Source organism: Leptodactylus fuscus, chromosome 1 (genome assembly GCF_031893055.1).
Source record: "Leptodactylus fuscus isolate aLepFus1 chromosome 1, aLepFus1.hap2, whole genome shotgun sequence".
In the NCBI taxonomy this organism is placed as follows: Eukaryota; Metazoa; Chordata; class Amphibia; order Anura; family Leptodactylidae; genus Leptodactylus; species Leptodactylus fuscus.
The window spans coordinates 203,185,156-203,201,970 of record NC_134265.1 but is presented as its reverse complement, the minus strand read 5'-3'; the positions used below and the strand labels follow the sequence as shown (position 1 = coordinate 203,201,970).

Sequence of the window (16,815 nt, the reverse complement as noted above, 5' to 3'; positions counted from 1 at the left end):
AAACTGCATTTTTTTCAAAATTTTCACCAAATTTCCTATTTTTTCATAATGAAAGACAAAACATATTGACAAAAATTTACTACTGACATGAAGTACAATGTGTTACGAAAAAACAATCTCAGAATCACTTGTGTAAGTTAAAGCGTCTCAAAGTTATTGCCATTTAAAGTGACACATGTCAGTTTTGAAAAAAGAGGCCTGGTCCTCAAGTCACTTTTGAGCTGTGTCTCTATAGGGTTAAAAAGTCACATAAATGACTTTTTTTTTTATACAAGATATATAGAGCACAAATTAATAATGATAATAATAATAATTAATCTACAGAGAGTGAATGAATTCTTATGTGTGGGTTTTTTTTCTTGTGTAATGTCTTCTGTTTCTCTAATAATTATGGAAAAAATGTGCAGTTTCAGGGGTGAGGAAGGAGCGGATTCGGTGGATGTTTTTGAGTTAGAGGCGGCAGGAAGTTTTGAAGGTTTGAATGTGTGACTTGAAGGATAGGTCGGAGTCCAGGGTTACCCCAAGGCATCGGGCCTGTGAGACAGGGGTAATCGAGGTTCTGTTAACTTTGATAGATGGGTCAGGTGGAGGGGCCACATTGGGTGGGTTGAAGGTGATGAACTCTGTTTTCTCCATGTTGAGTTAGAGAAAGCGGGAGGGGAGGAAGGAGGCTACAGCTGTTAAACAGTCTGGAACTCTGGTCAGCAGGGAGGTAATATCTGGTCCAGAGATGTATATTTGAGTGTCATTGGCATAGCAGTGGTACTGAAAGCCATGAGATTCTATGAGTTGGCCCAGGCCGAGGGTGAAGATGCACCAAGAAGCTAACTAGCATGTGAATAAAACAGGCTCATTCAAAAACCTGAGGCAATTTACATACTAAAGGTACATGTGGAATAGTCTTTCTAAAGGCTATACAAGGATGTGATTAGTTAAAAATGATTTTTCCCAATGATAGAGCCCCTTTAAGCAGGGGAAGAGAAGTCTGACCCAGAAAAATACATACCCATGATAGTCTTGAATGGCGGTATAAAAGTTTTGGCTGTGATCTTGGCTTTCTGGCTAAGAGGAGTTATTGGATCCTTTATATCATATGATCGATGGAGCTTCATGCTGGATTGGCAGACAAGAGAAGCGATGACGACAGTGTTAGATTTTATTGAGATCTCTGGTACATTGAAGTATCCCAGTGTATTCCTGTCTTTAAATGCCTTTGACAGGGCACACTAGGATTATATGCATATACTATTACTACAGAGATATGGATTTCAAGGGGGCAATTTTGGACAGAATATTAGGATGTAAGGCCAAGTCCCAATGTAATGTATGGGGGTTTCCTATTAAACCATTTTGAAATATCAAACAGAACATTAACCCCCTTGATATGTAATAGTGTTGAGCGAATAGTATTCCAAACTATTCGTCGAATACCTCGCTCCCATAGGAATGCGTTTAAGCGGCCGAACACCAAAGGGTTAAGCACAGTGAATATTTGACGGCCGCTAACACGCATTACTATGGGAGCGAGGTATTCGATGAATACTATTCACTCAACACTAATATTTATCCTTTTAAAAGAGCTGTTAGCAATAACTCTATGGGCAGATAAGCGTATTTGAGGCATCTCAGTCAAGGGGAAAAAAGATCTGTGCACGCGGATGATAAAATATTCTCTCCAGTAAGATCTTTGCAACGCAATAAAGAAAATCATTAAGATCTTCACTGAGATTTCATTATATAAGTTTAACAAAAATAAATGGAAGATTCTTTCTGTCCCATATGGAAGAACAGAACATTAAAAAAAGGGATATAACTTTATCTGGGTCACAAGTATGACGTATTTGAATATAAAAATAGCAAAAGATGTGACTACCAAGATAGAGCTAACTAAATGCAAAGAGATTGCTGTATCTTATTAACCCCTTCCCGTCGCAGCCAGTTTTTGACTTTGTGACAGGGCTTGATCTTTTAAATCTGACGTGTCACTGCATGCGGTAATGACTTTGGAACACTTTTAATCACAAAAGTGATTTTTACTGTTTTTTTCGTGACACGTTGTACTTCCTCTTAGTGGTAAATTGTGGTCGATGTATTTCGTGTTTAATTATGAAAAAAATAGGAAATTTGTTAGAAATTTTGAAAAATATGTAATTTAAAAAGTTTGAAATTATCTGTTTCATACAGATTGTCAGGCCACCCGAATTATTTCATAAGTCTAATGTGCTATATCTGTCCTTTATGTTGGCATCATCCTTTAGTTTTTCCCGAATGTTACTAGGCTTACAAAACAGAAATTTTCTAAAATTTCAAGAACATTTTAAAAACTCATTTTTGAAAATTCAGTTCTGAAGGGGTTTTGAAAGAAACCCCCCCAAAATCACCCCATTTTAAAAACTGCACCACTTAAATAAGAAAAAACTAGATATAAAAAGTACCTTAACCCTGTAAGCATTTAACAGGAATTAAGAGAAAATGAAGGTGAAATTAACATGTTGACCAACATGTTAATTTAACCCTAAAATTTACACATTCACAAAAGGTTAAAGGAGAAAATGCATCACACGATTTGTTATGCAAGTTCTCCTGACTACCATGGTACCCCACATGTGAACTGATATATGGGCACACAGCGAGACACAGAAGGGAAGGAGTGCCATTGAGCCTTTGGAGTTAAGGGGCTGGCATGGGTTAATCTCTGTCTGTCTGGCGTTTGTGGTTTGGGAGGGGTTTTTCCCTGAGATTCTGCCCCACTCTCTGGTGTGTTACTTAAAGAGGACCTTTCACCACTTTTGGGCACATGCAGTGTTATATACTGCTGGAAAGCTGACAGTGCGCTGAATTCAGCGCACTGTCGGCTTTCCCGATCTGTGCCCGCTGTAAAGAGCTTACGGTGCCGGTACCGTAGTGCTCTATGGTCAGAAGGGCGTTTCTGACCATTAGCCAGGAACGTCCTTCTGCCTCGCTGCGCCTATCGCGCTGTGCTGTGGAGCCGGGAGGAACGCCCCCCTCCCTCTGCTCACAGTGCTCGTCCATAGACGAGCATTATCAGGAGAGGGAGGGGGCGTTCCTCCCCGCTCCACAGCACAGCGCGATAGGCGCTGCGAGGCAGAAGGACGTCTCTGGCTAATGGTCAGAAACGCCCTTCTGACCATAGAGCACTACGGTACCGGCACCGTAAGCTCTTTACAGCGGGCACAGATCGGGAAAGCCGACAGTGCGCTGAATTCAGCGCACTGTCAGCTTTCCAGCAGTATATAACACTGCATGTGCCCAAAAGTGGTGAAAGGTCCTCTTTAAGCTGGGTTCTGGCAACAGTTCAATGCTGGTTATACTCTTGTGATCAGCTACTCCTGTGACCTGTTGTCCTTCTGTCTGTTTAGTCCGGTTTCCTTGCTTTGTCTGGTTTCTCTCTGGCCTTGTTGGTGTTTGGTTTCTGTGTCTCTGTTAGGTTGAACTTCCAGGGTCTCTATTTAGGTTCCTGTGAGGTGTCCTCTCATCAGAGGAAAACTCTGGCACTAGGCAGGCTGAGGGTATGTTTACATGACTGTGCGAACTCTCCATGCGGCTAGCCACAACGGGATGTCGATGCAGTGCACTGGAATACCGCTCCTGATTAGTCCCGAATGAATGGGCCTAATCGGGAGTGACTTTCACGCCGTGGAATCCGCTGGAAGAAGGAGCATATTGCTTCTTTTTCCCGCTACCAAAAAAAAAAAAAAAAAAACGCTAGCGGGGAAAAAAAAAAGCGAGTGGCTACCATTCAAGTGAATGGGAGCCTTTTTTGCAGACTGATTCCGTGTCAAAATCCGAAGGAAAAAAAAACTCCATGTGAACAGACCATTAGTCAGGGTGCGTAATAGGAAAACTTCCCCTGCTGTTCTCCACCTGCCTATTTTGTTTAGGTCTCTTATTTTGCCTGCTTAAAGAGGACCTTTCATCAGACCGGGCACATGCAGTTCTATATACCGCTGGAAAGCTGACAGTACGCTGAATTCAGCGCACTGTCGGCTTTCCCGATCTGTGCCCGGTGTAAAGCGCTATCGGTCCCGGTACCGTAGCGCTTTAGTGTCAGAAGGGCGTTTCTGACCATTAGCCAGGGACACCCTTCTGCCCAGCAGCGCCTATCGCGCTGTAGAGTGTGAGCGAGGAGGAACGCCCCCTCCCTCTGCTCACACAGCTCGTCCATAGACGAGTATTATCAGGAGAGGGAGGGGGCCAAAAGTGACCCCATTTTGGAAACTAGACCCCTCAAGTAATATATCAAGGGGTATAAGTGAGTATTTTGCACCTACAAGTTTTTTAAACTTCATATGTTTAATGTCGCTGTAGCCCTAATTTTTTATCTTCAGAAAGGGTTAAATGAGAATAACCAGCTAACAGTTTTCTTCTAACCACAATACCCCATATGTTCTGGTACACTAATGTACGGCACATGGCAGGGCTTGAGACGTCAGGAGAATGACTTGGCTTTTAGAGGGCAGATTTAGCTTGAATAGTATTCAGGTACCACGTGCCAAATGCAGAGCCCCTGAGGTGCCAAAACAGAGAAAGCCCCCAAAAGTGACCCCCCCCCCCTTTGGAAACTAGCATTCTATGTGTGCAGTACTGAACCATGGTGTTCTGGTATATTCTGTCACACGTACTCACGTGTATTCATTCCCACTGCCTATAGTGACCACATATTATATAACGCATATCTGTCTCTGCCTCCTATAGACTTTTCCTCTCTCGGACACATACACAAATATGAAACTTTTGAAGTAAAATTTGGTCTTTTGTTTCTTTAACCCCCAGGCAGCAACATAAGGAAGATACGCTACCCCCAAAACTCCTCAAGTCACCTCCGCTTCAGAGCCAGCCTTGTCCCTTCTCCACATGATTCACCGTATACGCCATTTGAATCGGAGTCCCTACACAGCGGTCATGTGATCCCGAGCATGTGACTCGTGACGTCAGCTTCTTCTAGGGGATGGGAACTAGCCGCTACTGTGGGGAATGGTGTTGTTAAGATGGCGGCGCTGCAGGAGGAACAGAGTTACGGGCTGTCCTGCGGGAGGGTCGGAGGGAGGGTGTCCGTCTTCCACGTGAAGCTTACCGACAGCGCCCTACGGGCCTTTGAAGGCTACCAGAACAGCCAGGTACAGCGGGCAGGTAGCCAGAAGGCGGACTGGACTGGGGGGTGACCTCTCGTTGGGGGCTCTCTGACACACTCGTTCTGCTTGGGACGCTTATGGGGTACACCTACATCTGTTCTAGTATCATGGGATTTGGGGGCCTTCTGTCTTACTCAACTTTGACAAGAAACCTGGTTCTTTAGCCCCTGTCAAGTGAGTGCAGGAGTTGGGTGACCTCCTTATAAGGAGGTGTTCTAATCCTTCCATCCAGCCTCCCCCTCCCCGTCCACTTCCCTGACCTGTACAGCCTCTTATGTTAATACTGAACCCTGGATCTTTTGTGGCTCCATTTTGATGACCACTTTTCCCCTCCTCCAACTTTTTAGCATCACAGCATTGCCTTGGGTAACTTGGTATTTGCCCTTCTTATAAAAGTCCCAAGCTATATGTAGTGGCCCCCCTAATATGGTGGCCTGTAAGTGTTGGCACTACCAGGTGCTGTCCTCTGGCCCTTATATGGTGTGGTCCAGACCTGGTGAAGCATTGGGGGGTCTGATGACTGTAACTTGCTCCACTTCTGTGGGCCAAGTGTCTTCCTTAAGGGGCAGAGCATGGCACTTCTTTGTACTGACCACATTTCTTTCTGAAAGGTTTTATTTCATGTAGATTTTGTAGATGGCACAAGATAAAGATATCGCTCTTCCTGAAGTCACTTGCTGGGTTGTGACTCATAGGACTAGTGGCAGATATCGGGTATTGAGTCATACATTATAAGCATATATTTTATTTTATCATACTACTTGTCAGTTTTTGCTTTTAAGTTTGGTTTTTAGAAGTTTCTTCTATGTGGCGTAGAAGATTATTGGCTATCTGCTAATCTTCATCCAAGCACCATGATGGGCTTATATGTGTGATCCCATTCTCAAGCTGACTTCTGTACCACTGGTGTACTTGCCACTTGCCTTAACTTTCTTGTAAGGAAAAGGAAGTGCTGGTTAAAGTCACCCCCCCCCCAACTCTCTATTAAGTATGTTTGGTGGTCTAGTTCAATAGGAGGCTGTATAATAAACTGGTGGCAGTGGACCCAGAAATTTGGTGTAGGCAGTCAGAGAAACTGTTGAAGTTTATGCCGGCTGAATCGTGCACATTATGGGATTCTGACAGGCTCACTCATGATCCGTATAGTTTATTCTGAAATATTGTAGCATAGCTTTGTTGATAACAGACCTATCCTTATGATTGTCCATCGTTATCAGATTGCTGCATGTCTAAATACTGGCTGAATGGGACTTGTATTGCAGTAACTTCATTGGCTGCTATTTAGTGTAAAGAGCACAGGCTTGCTAGTTTCATTGCCATGTGGCCACTGCTAAATGATCTATCCGAAAGTATATTCCTGGAGAACCCTAGCAAACGCCATGTGCGTTGTCAGTGTGCTAGCTATGTTTTTTGCAGCAAGCACACTGACCCATTTATTTTTATGGTCCTATACACATACCCATGTATTCTGCAGCGAGTGTTGTGCAAAACTTAGGACAGGTCCTATACCAGGACATGGGCTCTCTAGATAATACAAATGTGTCCAGTCTGTTTGATTTGAAAGTTCCTCTTCAGGCCGGGACTCCACAGAACGTAAACACTGCGATTTGCCAGTTTTACAGTCCCGCAGCATTTCACAGTCAGAACAAAGCGGATGAGATTCTAGGGAATCCCATGTCCCAATTGTGGTAAAAACCGTGGTGCGGACATGCCGTCATTACCAAAACCTACACGGTTTTGGAGATCTCAGCATGTCAATTCTACCTATGGAAATGCCGGCAGTTCACCATGGGAAACCTTTGAAAACTTTCTGTCTGAAGCACTGTGGGAAGAACCGCAATGTGTTGCCGCCGTGGTTTTTCCCACAGAGCTTTTTTGCTGCAGGACGTCCTGTGGGGCCTTGGCTTTAAAGCGTTTATGGCCCAAAAAATATTTATCTCCTATCTATATTATTGAATATCATTGGTTGTTGGGGGTCTGACCTCTGAGAAGCCACACGATCCCGAGAACGAGGAAAAACTCTGCGTTTTCCAGTCCCTGCAAAGTGGGTGGTGTTCTGGCTAATCCCATACACACATTGCTGAAAAAAATATGCAGCGGAAAAGCTGCATATTGCAAAATTGCAATTCTACCTGTGGAAATGCTGGAAAACTCTGCGAAAATGCAATAAAAACATGATGCGTATTGCTATGTGAGGGCTAAGGCTGAGGCCCCATGTTGCGGAAATGCAGCTTTTTTTGCTGCAGATTTTGCTGCTTTTTTTTTTTTTTTTTTTTTTTTTTTTTTTTTTTGAGCTACAAGTCTACAAAAGGAATGGGAGATATATAGGAATACTTATGCTTCTCCCTTCTGCTCAATCCACTTCTGGCTTTGGCTCAAAAAAAACGCAGCAAAATCTTCATCATAATAAATCTGTGTTTCTGCATTGTGGGGCCTCCCTGAGCCCATGGTCCCATGTAGCATCCCGCATCAAAAAGGGCTTCAGGAAAAACCACAGCAGCAACGCATTGTGGTTCTTCCCGCAGTGCTTTAGACAGAAAGTTGGCAGAGGTTTCCTCTTCGGACTTTCCGTTTCAATTATACTTATGGGGAAATGGCCGGCGTTTCCGTAGGTATAAGTGACATGCTACGATTTCCACTTTGCTCTGATTGTAAAACTCCGCAATTTTTTTTTTTTTTAAAACCCGCACATCCAGCCTGAAGGAGTCTTCCGAAAAGAGCAAGTTTTTACCTATCCAGTGTGTGCACCGCTCTGTTTATTTCAATGGGAATGTTGGAGATAGCCGTAGTACAGCTCTCTGCTATTCCTAGTGCTCCTAACGCGTCACTGCTCCATTCAGAGGGAGGTCTAAAGGCTTCCCGTTTCCTAATTTGCAGCGGTCTGAGCTGTTGGATCCCTGCTGCTCTGCACGGTATTCCCTATCATATGAATAAGGAAATAATTGCTTTAGGGTGCGTTCACACTACCGTCGGTGTCCGACATGTAGTGTCTGCTCCTAGTGTCCGCTCAAAATCTGTCATGGACATTAGGAACGGACACTAGCTGCATGCAGGGTTTTTCTGTCCGCTTGGGAAGTCGGACATCTTCACTTGCGGACAGGGAAGGACGGGCATGGAGTGCAAAAGAACGCACCCGATTCCCATTGAAATAAATGACAGGTGTCACGGACACAGCTAGTGTCCGCTCCTAATGTCCGTGACAGATTTGGAGCGGACACTACATGTCGGACACCGACGGTAGTGTGAACGCCCCCTTAGTTGGCAAGGCCCTTTTAAAGTCCATACACTTTGAAGTTAGACTTGCTGCCAGACATTAGAAGCCTGATCTTGGGCAATTGTTTCTTAGGTCTGGCTCACATCTGCGTTTCGGGATTCTTTTCCCCTTTCCACATGAAAAATGCGGAGAGAAAAGCGCTGCAAGCAGCACTTTTCTCTGTATTTTTCACGTGGAAACCACACGGACCTCATTATAGTCTATGGGTTCTGTGGGTTTCCTAAGGTAACCACTTTTTTCATGTGGATTAGATTAACATTCGGGGGGGGGGGGGCCTGAACGCAGATCCTTAGTGTGATTTGTGTGTTAACAGCCTAAGAAACTAATCTCTTAAAGGGATCCTTTGAGTGGTCCCTCTTCCCTGTAACACCTCCCACGCTTTTATTTCAGTATGGAGAGGAATACAAACAACTCCATGATTCTTCTGGTGCCACTTATGTTTACACGATATACTATAAGGAGAATGTTTGTTCTTGTACTGTGTTAGCCAGTGGGCAGGAAATATTTAAAAAAAAAAAAAAAAAACTTGATAGTCTTCAGTAGTTGGTACCTTTTAGCCATTAAAAACGTATCAACTACTGAAGACCATCAAGTTTTCAGGATATACTAGGAAAATAACGTATACTACAACCTATAATCATGTTGCACAGTTAGGCTATGCCTGTTCACATTGGATTTATGATAAATATCATGTGTCCTACTCATTTCCAGTATATATGTATACTCAAGTGTAGGGTCAGGTAAGGGTGGAGTTATGACTCCGTCTGCTTCATGCATATAAATATGTGCTGAGTACGAATGAGTAAGAGCGGTCTGTGATATTTCACCGACTCACTCATTGGAATAAACTGAGCCACAAATACTGAAAGCTATAGGACCTGCTCCGTATTTTGTGGCTCCTTTCTATGGGCCAGACACGCGCACAAACCATGGTTGTGTGTTTGGGGCCATAGAAATGAATGGGTCTGTACTTTTATCTGCTGTTGTGGATAAAAACTGCGGTTATGTACATGGACTTTAATCTGACTTCTTTGTAGCTTTCTTGGAAGCTTGTTTTAGAGGAGGTGGGAAACATTCCAGAATGCTTAATATTTCCAATATTGTAATGTGGCATTCATCATTGTATTCTGTTGAGCCATAATCTGAAGAATTGTAGTGAAGATTTTGTAGGGAATATTTTCATAGTAGCATAGTTGGACTTCTTCCCATTCTGTTTTTTTGTTGTACACTACAGTAGGCTCCATTCAGATCATGTTTTTTTTGTGTGTGTTTTTTTTTCTTTAAGATCCGTTTCTGTCCTTTTTGGTATGGTATACAACTTTTTGTGTCTTTCCACAAAAAAGTATATCGACTAACATGGGTTTATTTATTTTTGTTTTAACATTGATAACAATGTAATCAAGTGGAAATAGGATCTTGGTGTTTATTTTAGTACAGCTTGTCCACTAGTGGTTAGACTGCCATGACGACCCATCAGCACCTCGTGATCGTGTGTGTAAGATGTGTTTGTGTAACAGGCAGCCCCCTTGCCCTAACTGTTTAAAGGGAGCCTACCACCTCCCCGAAGCAAAAGTCTCCACTATGTTACAGAGCACACTACAGTGATAAACAACATATCATTTTTATGTATGTAATGTTTGCAGATTTGGAGAAAAATGAAATTGAAGTCTTATGCAAAGAAGGCAGTTGGTGCGCTGGAGGTGGGCCTGTAGCACTGCTTATGCTACTTAGACCCCTACCATCTCCTGTGTGTGCGCCACCTAGTGCAATGGGAGTTGACCTCCCAATGATATGACATCAGGATTGAAGGCCCACCCCCAGTGCACCAACTTCCTGATTTGCATAAGACTTCAAAGTATTTTTCCAAATCTACAGAAAGTGACATAACAAAGGTATGTTGTTACAATGACTAAGCTGCTAAGATCATACAAGTTGTCATGATCACCACTGGATGCTGTGGTCAATCTGCGGATTGTGGAAGTTGTGGAATCTCTTGATTCTGGTACCAGCACACAAAGCAGTTAAGACTAGTGCAGAAAACATTGGTCTTAATAGACTATCATCTTAACTGTGGCATATATTTATATATATATATATATTTTTAATTTTTTTTAAATCAAGTTTCTATCTGCAACATATTTTTAAGAATATATTTTTTTCCTTTTGTATTGTAAAGTGTTTCACATCATCATGTACAAGGTGATTGAAAAAGGAAGGTACAAAAGCACTGGTCTGTAGTTTAAAGGGATCCTATCATTAAAACTCAATTTTTTTTCTCACTAACATGTCGGAATAGCCTTAAGAAAGGCTATTCTTCTCCTACCTTTAGATGTCTTCTCCGTGCCGCTGTTTGGTATAAATTCCGTTTTTTGTCGGTATGCAAATGAGTTCTCTCGCAGCACTGGGGGCAGGCCCCAGCGCTCAAACAGCACTGGGAGTGTCTCCAATGCCTGCGAGAGAACTTTCCAGCAATGCCTCCATCTTTTTCAGGAACTCGCCTTACGCTTACTGTGTAAGCAGCCATTTTTCTTGTGGCCACAGGCATGCACGGTCTGCTCTGCCCAAGGCCTACAAGATTGAAATCCAGCTTCGGAAGAAGATGTGCAGAGAGGCGGGTTCCTGAAGAATATGGAGGCGTCGCTGGAGAGTTCTCTCGCAGCATTGCAGACGCCCCCAAGTACTGTTTTAGGGCTGGGGCCAGCCCCCAGTGCTGTAAGAAAAATCATTTGCATACAGATGAAAACTGGGATTTCTACTGAACAGCGGCGCGGAGAAGCATCTAAAGGTAGGAGAAGAATAGCCTTTCTTAAGGCTATTTCTACATGTTATCGAGAAAAAAATATTTTAATGGTAGAATCCCTTTAAGTCTCTGGGTATTTCTCATGGGATAAGTCCAGGCTGACTTTGTAGGAGAATATGAACAGGATTGAGCAATATACAAGAGTAGTCCTAGAAAGTTGATCAGGTTGGCGTACCTCAACCTGTTTTTTTTTTTTTTTTTTCTCTATTGATTTTCATGCTTTTGTTGAAAGAAATGAAAAATAGTACGTTGAGCTGGCTTCTTGATCCTACCACCCAACTACTGACAGAAAGTCTTATGCTAGGTTCATGCTAGTGTCAATCAATCTATTTTAGCCTGTTGGAGGACCAGATCAATGTATAAGTTGACTGCTAAAACAATGGTCAGATACTGAACGCACAGATGTGAACATAGTCAATATTTGCCACAGGAAGGGCAAAGCCTACATGGAATATATCAGACTCCATGGCAAAGCTAGCAGCAATTTCATTAATCTGGTGAAAATCAAAATCCAATTTTTTTGAAATGGCAAATTTAATTTAACTGCATTGGTCTAGTCATATCTTCAGAATAAGTGGTAAGCCATGCAAGTTTCATATGAAAAGGGTTGCCTGGGAATTTAGTTTTCTACAAGCAGGTTGGGGAAAGATAAAAAGTTCATATTCCCTTGTCCCTGGTGCTCCAGTGTCTTCCACTCCCTTAGGCCAATCAGCGGCCTAAGGAAAGGGACGTCACTGGTGACACGTGAGTGATGTCCCAGTTCCTTTCCTTAGGTTGCAGAGCCAATCATGTGCAGCAAGGACTTCCATCAGGGGTGCTGTAGTATCACACAGCGGTGGAAGACACCACAACATCGGGGACAGGTGAGTATTTTATTATTTTTCACCTTCCCCAGCCTCCTTGCAGTAACCTGTAAGTCCTGGACAACCCCTCTATGGCCTCATGCACACGACCACATGCAGTGACGGGAGAAAAGCTTGTACTACTATACTGAGAGGACCTGCGTGTAACGTCAGACATCACGTGTCTAGGGAGGTGTGTCTTGGTGCTAGCAGGACAGTGCAAGAAGATGGAGACGTGTGGTATGTGTCCTAAGGTACTAAGAGGGAAGGGGAATGTGAGATGCAGGGTGGAGAGAGTTTGTGTCTGTCTGTCTCTGTGTGTGTGTTTGTCTCTGACATGAAACTGGGGGCAGATGGAGGGGGGGCATGAAACTGGGGGCAGATGGAGGTTGGATTTAATCTGTGGGGACATTAAACTGGGGACAACTGGAGGGGGCATTAAACCGTGGAGGTAGCTGTAGGGGGACCTGTCTGCCTCTAGTTGCCCCCAGTTTAATGTTACCCTCCAGCTAGCCCTACGGTTTAATGTTTGCTTCCAGTTGCCCAAGTTTAATGTCCCACTTTATCTGCCATTAATTTATTGTTCCCCTCCAACTACCCCCACTGTTTAATGTCCCCCTCCAGATCCTCAAGTTTCATGTCCCCTCTAGTTTCCCCCAGTTTAAACTGGGGCACCAGGAGAGGGGCTTAATACTGTGGTACAGTTGGAAGGGAACATTTAATGTGGGGACATATAATGAACGGGTGACTGTAGGAGGATTATACTTTGTGGGGGCACATGGAAAGATGATTGAGAATGGGCGTAGTTAATGTAGAAGTGGGTGGAGCTAAATTTGCCATGGTGCGGCCCTCTAGAATAGTTTTAATTTCTTATGTGCCCCCATGAGAAAATTAATTGCCCACCTTTGCCCTAAGTAAACATATTCTGTGCAATGAGCAGGCACAAAGTTCTGCTACTCTAACTGGACACGGTCACGGAATGGCTTATGTCACACTTACTACCTTTCTATTTGTATGTTTGCTAATATCTGAATGAAGCTATTTCAGAATGCTGGATCAGCCACCCTGGAAACTGTTCACCAATGGTGTGCTGGCCTCCATGATCACCAGCCCTAACACCCTGTGACTTCTTTCTATGACAGAACTAAACTACCGTCTAGGCATCTGGGGTTTGATTGGGGGTTCGTTTTAGACATGGGTGCAATCCCACCTCTAGGTTTTTTGTTAATGTAGATTGTGAGCCCCATATAAGGATCACAATGTACATTTATCCTATCAGTACATCTTTGTAGAATGGGAGGAAATCCACACAAGCACGGGGAGAACATACAAACTCCTTGCAGATGTTGTTCATGGCGGGATTTGAACCCAGGACTCCAGCACTGCAAGGCTACAGTGCTAACCATTGAGCTGCCGTGTTGCCCCCACCCCCCTTTATCAGACCTTTTCAGCATTTTATGTGACTATACCATAAATGTCTACCATAGTACATCCCATTTAAACAGTGGGGCATAACATGGTATCTAAGTCTCTGTAGTTTTGTACTATTCTCTGTGAATGCAGTGAAATGCACAGTGAGCCAGAAAGCTGCCATAAGGTGATCTCAACATTACATTTTAACTTTTTGTGTAATAATGAGAGAGATTGCATGCTCTTTGGTATGCAGAACTATTAGTCATTATTTTATAGAATAGTTTACCAGCAGAATATCCTGTCGATGACTTCATTACTAAAAAATGTAAGAAAAGAGCAGTAGGGTTACTCAGTAGTTAGCATTGCAGCCACTGGGGTTCTAGGCTTATGTTTAAGCAAGGGCGACATCTGTATACTATTGTGTTTTCTCTTCCTCCTTATATGACTTTCCTCTTTTAGGGTCAGTTTTAGGCTGCTTATACATAAACAATCTGTATGTGTGAGTTTACGTTTTGATTTGTGTGCCAACCAAGTGACATTGATCATATATTTCAGCATCCCCCAACAATGAATTGGCGGTAGAGTGTGAATGACTCCATTCACTATAATGGGCCCATGTTCTGCCTGTGTGCTGTTATTTTTCATAGAATGCATTGGAAAGAAAAATCATTCATGCGAAAGAGAGCGAAGTCTATTAACCAGTCAGTCGGGTAACAGCTAACCCTCCAGACTCTTCTAGAAAAATAAAAGCTCACATTGGCAGCACATGGAAGAGGGGATTAAGCCCATGCCGGACTCCTTTTCCGCAGGTTTGCTGCTGTTGAGAGTAGTGTTCGGAAGTTTTTAATTTTGATTTTTACTTTCTGTAAATGATTATCTGTTAGTGTCATTTAATTCTTTAGGGCTCGTTCACACGGGGACAAAGGGAGAAGATTATGGCATCCACGTCATAATCCACCCCCTCACAATGGTGGTCTATGGAGACTGCTAGCGTTTGTTTTTTCCGCTAGCGGGAAAAAAGAAGCAACATGACCTTTCTTGAGGCAGATTTCGCCTCCGGAAGTCAATACAAGTGAATGGGAGGCAGAAACCGCGTCACTGGTTTTTTAAGGTCCATTCACTGTCCGGGAGGGAAAAACCACCTGGCGTTTTTGGAGGTGGTTTTGATCCGAGAGTGACGCAGCTCCCCGCGTCACTCTCTGTGCCAAAATCTGCCCCACCGCCCCCGTGTGAACGAGCCCTTACAGAAAGCTGACTAACATACAATCAGCAGTCACTTAGATTAGTGTAAACTTTTAGATAGGATGGACTAGAAGCAGCAGGTTGCTGATGGCTGATGATATTGTTAGAAATGTTGCGCGTTATGTCAGTATAATTCCTTTCCGCGTTATGTCAGTATAATTCCTTTCCTTTTTTTTCTTTTTTTTTTTTTTTTTTTTTTTTTTTTTTTTGACTATGCATCAGACCATAAGACGCACCTAGGTTTTAGAGGAGGAAAATAGGGAAAAACATTTTGTAGGAAAAAGTGTCAAAGTTTAATATATGGGAGTTATTTTTGCAATAGCTACAAGGCCACATTGACAGGTATATGGGATGCATAGGGCATTTATTTATTTTGCGGGGCCTGATGGGGGAATGTTTATTGCTTACATCACTTTTTATTCAAATCGGAGGAGAAACAGTGATGAAAACAGCAATTTGGCACTTTTGATTTTCTTTCCTGCTATGATCACTCTACAGGAAAAATATTTTTAGATGTTTGTAGGCATTTTTGGTCACAGGGATTCTTATTGTGCTTCACAGTAATTTTAGAACTTTTAAAAAATTTTTTTTACTATTTTATTATCCCCCTAGGAGGCTTGAACCTGCGATCATTTGATTGCAAGTCCCATAGACTGCGATACAAGTGTATTGAAGTCTATTGGAGATTCTGTACCTTCTGGTGACCAGCCTCAGTACTAATTTTCCTATGATAGATCTGGGAGTCTTCAGGCAGCTCCTGTGATCTCGCCATGTAGGAGCCGGCCTGCAACAAGAAAGGTATGGGGCCAGCCTGGGTCTAATTTTACACTGTAGGGAGGGGCCTTGAATTAATGCCTGTGATCAGAGTCCACTCTTGGGGCATAAGCTATGGGTGTCTGCTGTACATTACTGCAGCAGAGCGGCCGCCGTACATTACTGCAGCAGAGCGGCCGCCGTACATTACTGCAGCAGAGCGGCCGCCGTACATTACTGCAGCAGAGCGGCCGCCGTCATTTTTACAGCCCCGGCATTTGCTGTAATAGCACGCTAGATGACAAGATGGGTTCACTGGGACACCATGTCCTCGCAGCCCAGGGCCCACACATTGTCCCACTGCTGCTGCAGGAAGCCAGTGGCAGCAGGAGTGGGGTGATGCTGTCTCCCACTCCTCCGCACCTCCCATTTGGGCTATAAGATGCACCCTAATTTTCCTCCCAAATTTTTTGGGAAAAAAGTGTGTCTCTTAGTCTGAAAAGCAGTATTTTAGATCAGACGTTTGTAATGTACATTTGCTGTCCAGCTGGGTTCATTTTGTCTCTTTCTCTTTTTCTCTATCGTTCCTTCTCTCTCTCTTTCTCTCAGAACTGCGGCAGGAACGCATTGCAGTTCTTCCTGCAGCGCTTTCAGCAGAAAGTTCAGAGTTTTCTTGTCGTTTCCGGCCAGTGGGGCCCCAGCCTTAAGCTCTATTGAAAGAGGCTAATCAACAAAGAATCAAAGAACGTTCCATAGGCAAAATACTCGTCAAATTTTTCTCAAGTATTTTAACAAAAAAGTAGTGTGAATATGGCCTATGGGGCAGGTATATTCAGGAGGTATAGTGAAGTTACAGTTTTTACTGTTACTGACATACAAATGCATGAATTAACCATTTTGACAGATAATTGTGGCAGTTACCATGAAGTGACTTAACTACACTGCGTAAAAATCTTTGTCTTCTCTCCTTGTCAGTTGTATGTGCCTCCTTCACACAAGTATATGCACCCCTGTTTTAACCAATGACATCTCAAATTCTGTTTGCTACCATGATTCTGGTTTGACTCTGGAGATAAAGCTGTTTAAAGTTTGTGTCAATGAACGTGTTCTACTCGCCGTCCGCTGTAATGCACTTTACTCAAGTCCTGCTCTTTTAAAACTGTTGAAGCGGTTAAAGAACTCCAAATTACCACATAAACTGGCACATGCTACAATTTCTTTTCTAAAAATAAATAAATAATGCTTGAGGGAGGTGGTAGACACCCCTTAAGGTCCATTCACACAGAGGAAAATGGTGAGGAATTTGGTGTGGAATTTTCCACGCTGAAAAAAAAAAAA

The 16,815-nt window shown here is 43.2% G+C and overlaps 2 protein-coding genes across 2 annotated transcripts in view; one reads left to right on the top strand and one right to left on the bottom strand.

Annotated features, from left to right (window-relative positions):
* Positions 1-16,815, bottom strand: part of SSBP4 (single stranded DNA binding protein 4) — a 584,851-nt gene that overhangs the window by 127,712 nt on the left and 440,324 nt on the right. The gene's annotated exons all lie outside the window — the stretch shown is intronic.
* Positions 4,969-16,815, top strand: part of ELL (elongation factor for RNA polymerase II) — a 60,460-nt gene continuing 48,613 nt past the window's right edge. Inside the window, exon 1 of the mRNA XM_075282181.1 lies at positions 4,969-5,138. Coding sequence (XP_075138282.1) covers positions 5,010-5,138 — 129 coding nt within the window. The 5' untranslated portion in view covers positions 4,969-5,009. The remainder of the gene's footprint in view (positions 5,139-16,815) is intronic.